The sequence below is a fragment of the Manacus vitellinus genome, unplaced genomic scaffold (assembly GCF_001715985.3).
Source record: "Manacus vitellinus isolate BGI_N305 unplaced genomic scaffold, ASM171598v3 ctg7180002431077_pilon, whole genome shotgun sequence".
Lineage (NCBI taxonomy): Eukaryota > Metazoa > Chordata > Aves > Passeriformes > Pipridae > Manacus > Manacus vitellinus.
The window spans coordinates 1-3,343 of record NW_021938355.1 but is presented as its reverse complement, the minus strand read 5'-3'; the positions used below and the strand labels follow the sequence as shown (position 1 = coordinate 3,343).

The following is a 3,343-nucleotide window of genomic DNA, read 5'->3' as shown; positions in this document are numbered from 1 at the left end:
ATATTTCCCCAAAATTTGAGCCTTGAGGCCTCAGAGCTTTGCCATGGACTATTTCTCCTCATCTGCTTCCACCAGCGAAGAAAATGCTGGAAAAAGTCTCCCACAACAAGATGGAAAGACCCAAACTGTGGATGTCCCTCCACTGCCCCAGGGGATGGAGCCACTGCTGTATCCCCAGAACACAGCAGCCAAAAGGTTTGGAACATGGCAAGAAACCAAAATACACAACAAAAACATTCCCATGAGACTGGGAACTCCCAGATTCCCAGAATTCTCCCAGCCCGAGCTCCACAGAGCAAGACTAAGAGGTACCCACTCGTGTGGCCACCATGATAACCTCCTTCTCAGGGTCCACCTTTCCAGAGGAATTGATGGGCTGCAAAGTGCTCCACACGTTGTAGTCGAGGAGAGGGTCACACACGATCTCTGGGAAGCAGAAAAGGAAACATTCCTGGAGTTGGGATCACGGCAGTGACAAGTGAGAAACGAGGGAGGTTTTTTCTCAACCCGGCGTTTAAGTCAACGAGCAAAAAACTCTGCTTTGCACCAGGGAGGTCCTGGCTCCAGGGAAGTCCTGGCTCCAGGGAGGTCCTGGCTCCAGGGAAGTCCTGGCTCCAGGAAAAGCTGTAATTCCCCAGGGATTTGGAGCTGAGGATGGGAGGGTCTCACCTGGGTTGATGCTGAAGGTGCTCTGGAGGGAGCTGCGCCTCATGCAGGTCACGGTGCTGGTCACGGCGTGCATGTGGGAGAAGAGCTGCATGGCACACAGGGGGTACTGGGGGGCAGAGCCGTCCCTGGGCACGTTGTGGTCCAGGTAACACTGGGGGGGAAGGAGAATCTCGGCTCAGCTCGGCGTTTTTGAGGCACAGGAAACGGGATTTGTGGCGCTTTCACCCCGGGGAACAGAACTCCAGCCCCTCCCTCCTCTCTCTCCCCCTGCCTGCTGAGGCACCTGTTTGATGACTTGGGTCTCGTTGGCATCTTCCAGGAGGAAAATGGGGAAGTCAAAGTCCTCGTAGGAGATGCCACTGCCCAGGGGGTTCCACACGGTGGTGTTGCAGTGGGCGAACTCGGGGCCGTAGTCCTGGGAATACACACCTGGGAACAGAGAGAACGGGCACACCTGAGCCTGCAGGAGGGGAACAGAGCTCAGGGACTCTGGCCTTGCACAGTTCCAACCCTCTGCCACGGGCAAGGGCACCTCCCACCAGCCCAGCTGCTCCAAGCCCCTCTGTTTGTGTCACTGATGACGACACTGGTCCCAGTTTGGCCCCTGAGGGTCACCACTGGGCCCTGATGTCCAGCTGAGCCTCTGGACGTGACATTCCAACCACCCCAACCACGTTTTTCACCATCTGACAGCCCACCCACCAGACCCATCCCTTTCCTGAGCCCATCCTGTGCTGGGAGAATCCCAAAGGGCTCAAAGTGCCTCTGCCATTCCAGCTCCCCTGAGATCCCCTGCGCTTCCTCGGAGCATCCAAGGAAAAGGCACCACCCCTCCCTCCCCCCAGCAGGGATGAAGATGGGACATCTCCTCACCAAACCCATCGTTGGGGCACTTCAGGCCAGGGGAGAAGCCCTGGGCAGGGCTGGGTTTGGCAGCGGCCACGGCAAGGCCGGACACCCGGGAGGTCCCCTTGAGCTGCAGCAACACCTTCCTGGAGGAGAGAAAACAGCCCAGGAGTCAGGGGTTCCTCGAGGAAGAGCTGCAATCCCAGACAGAGGGATGATGATGATGGTGAGTTACAGCCGAGCCTGTGATCAAATTAACCTTTGGGTTTTATCTCACTGTGCAAAAAAAAGCAACAAGGAGAAAACCTCGGCCCCGTCCTTCCTGCTCTGCCCAGGGAGGGGAGGGACCACCCCGTGCTGGGGTTCAGTGGGCAGCAATGCCAGGGCTGCAATTAAATTAGGGACTGCTATTTAATGTGGAGGTGAACAGGGTGTGAGGATTCATACAGAGCAGAGCTCTTTCCACAGCAAAGGCAAGAAGGAAAAGTCACTAAAGCCCAGTGAAAAACCACTGATGGTTCAACCTCACAAGGACTGGCTGCAGGCAGAGCTGGTTCTGTCACCTGTCAGTCAGAAAATGACATTTAATCACCAGATCAGAGGCCCCTGGGCTCCCTGGGGGGATAAAAGCAGGTGCTGACTGACCTGTTGAAGAGATTCCCATCCAGCAGGATCATGTAGGGTGGGTGAGGACCATCGGCCAGGACCCACTGCAGGTCCTCCTCCTTCTCCACCACGTGGATCACCCCCGTGTCCCCGCTGATGGAGGCTGTGGGGTGACAACGGGCCCTTCAGGGCATTTGTTTCCTTCACACCCCCCCAAAAAAACCACCCTGGAAAGCAGGGCAGGGCAGTGTGCACAGGGCTTTAGGGAAAGGCAGCTCCTGGGATTGGGAGGGGGCTGGAGGAAGGAATTTGGGGATGGCTGAGCAGGACACGGCGCTTTCAGTTGGGAAAATCCAGCAGAGGTGAAGAAATGACCTCTCAGGCTTTGAAAGCACCTTTTGTTTGAGCTCCTCAAAGGACCTTCAGCCATCCAAGCACTGAGGGAATGGGAAGGACAGCAGGAGCCCAGGCCCAGCTTAGTGCTGCTCCCAAGCCAAGGGGACAGTGCCAGGCTCCTCCCAGGACAAGGAGTGATGTCCAGAAACTAAACCTCCAGGAGTTCCACCTCCAAATGAGGAAGAGCTTCTTTCCAAGGAGGGTGGAACAGGTTGCCCAGGGAGGGTGTGGATTCTCCTCTCTGGAGACATTCCAGCCTCACCTGGATGTGTCCCTGTGTCACCTGCTCTGGGTGACCCTCAAGAGATCCCTTCCAACCCCAATCCTACTCTGGGATTCTGCAAAGATGGACAAACCACTTCCAGAGTAAAGATGGACAAACCACTTCCAGGGCAAAGATGGACAAACCACTTCCAGAGGACGCCGCTGATAAAACCAAGCCCTTTGTCCACACCCAGGAACTGCTGGGAACTCCTGTCCCAGCACTGGGATCAGGCCAAGGGTGGCAGAGGAGCCAGAGGACCTTGGACCCTGGGTTAGCAGAGCTTGCCCAGAGAAGCTGTGGCTGCCCCATCCCTGGGAATGTCCCAGGCCAGGCTGGAGGGAGCTCTGAGCAACCTGGGCTATTGGGAGGGGTGGAATGGGGTGATCTTTAATGTCCCTTCCAACCCCAACCACTCCACGGTTCGTTATGAGCAGGATTAAGAGGTGCTGGGGACCAGGGGCACCAGGGGGGTTCCTCACCCCCCTCCCCACGGTCAGACCCCCCCTGCCCAGCCCAGGCCCCCCGGGCTCACACTGGCAGCCGATCTGGTGTGTGGCGTTG

The 3,343-nt window shown here is 57.1% G+C and overlaps 1 protein-coding gene across 1 annotated transcript; it reads right to left on the bottom strand.

Annotated features, from left to right (window-relative positions):
- Positions 1-312: 312 nt before the first annotated feature.
- On the bottom strand, positions 313-3,337 carry LOC103762598 (nicastrin; the record flags this gene model as incomplete). The annotated part of the gene is made up of 6 exons (XM_018087220.1): positions 3,315-3,337; positions 2,161-2,284; positions 1,543-1,661; positions 953-1,098; positions 670-820; positions 313-426 (listed from the first exon to the last, which is right to left on the bottom strand). Coding segments are annotated over exons 2-6 (562 nt in total), but the record flags the coding sequence as incomplete, so codon positions are not given.
- Between the last annotated feature and the right edge of the window lie 6 nt (positions 3,338-3,343).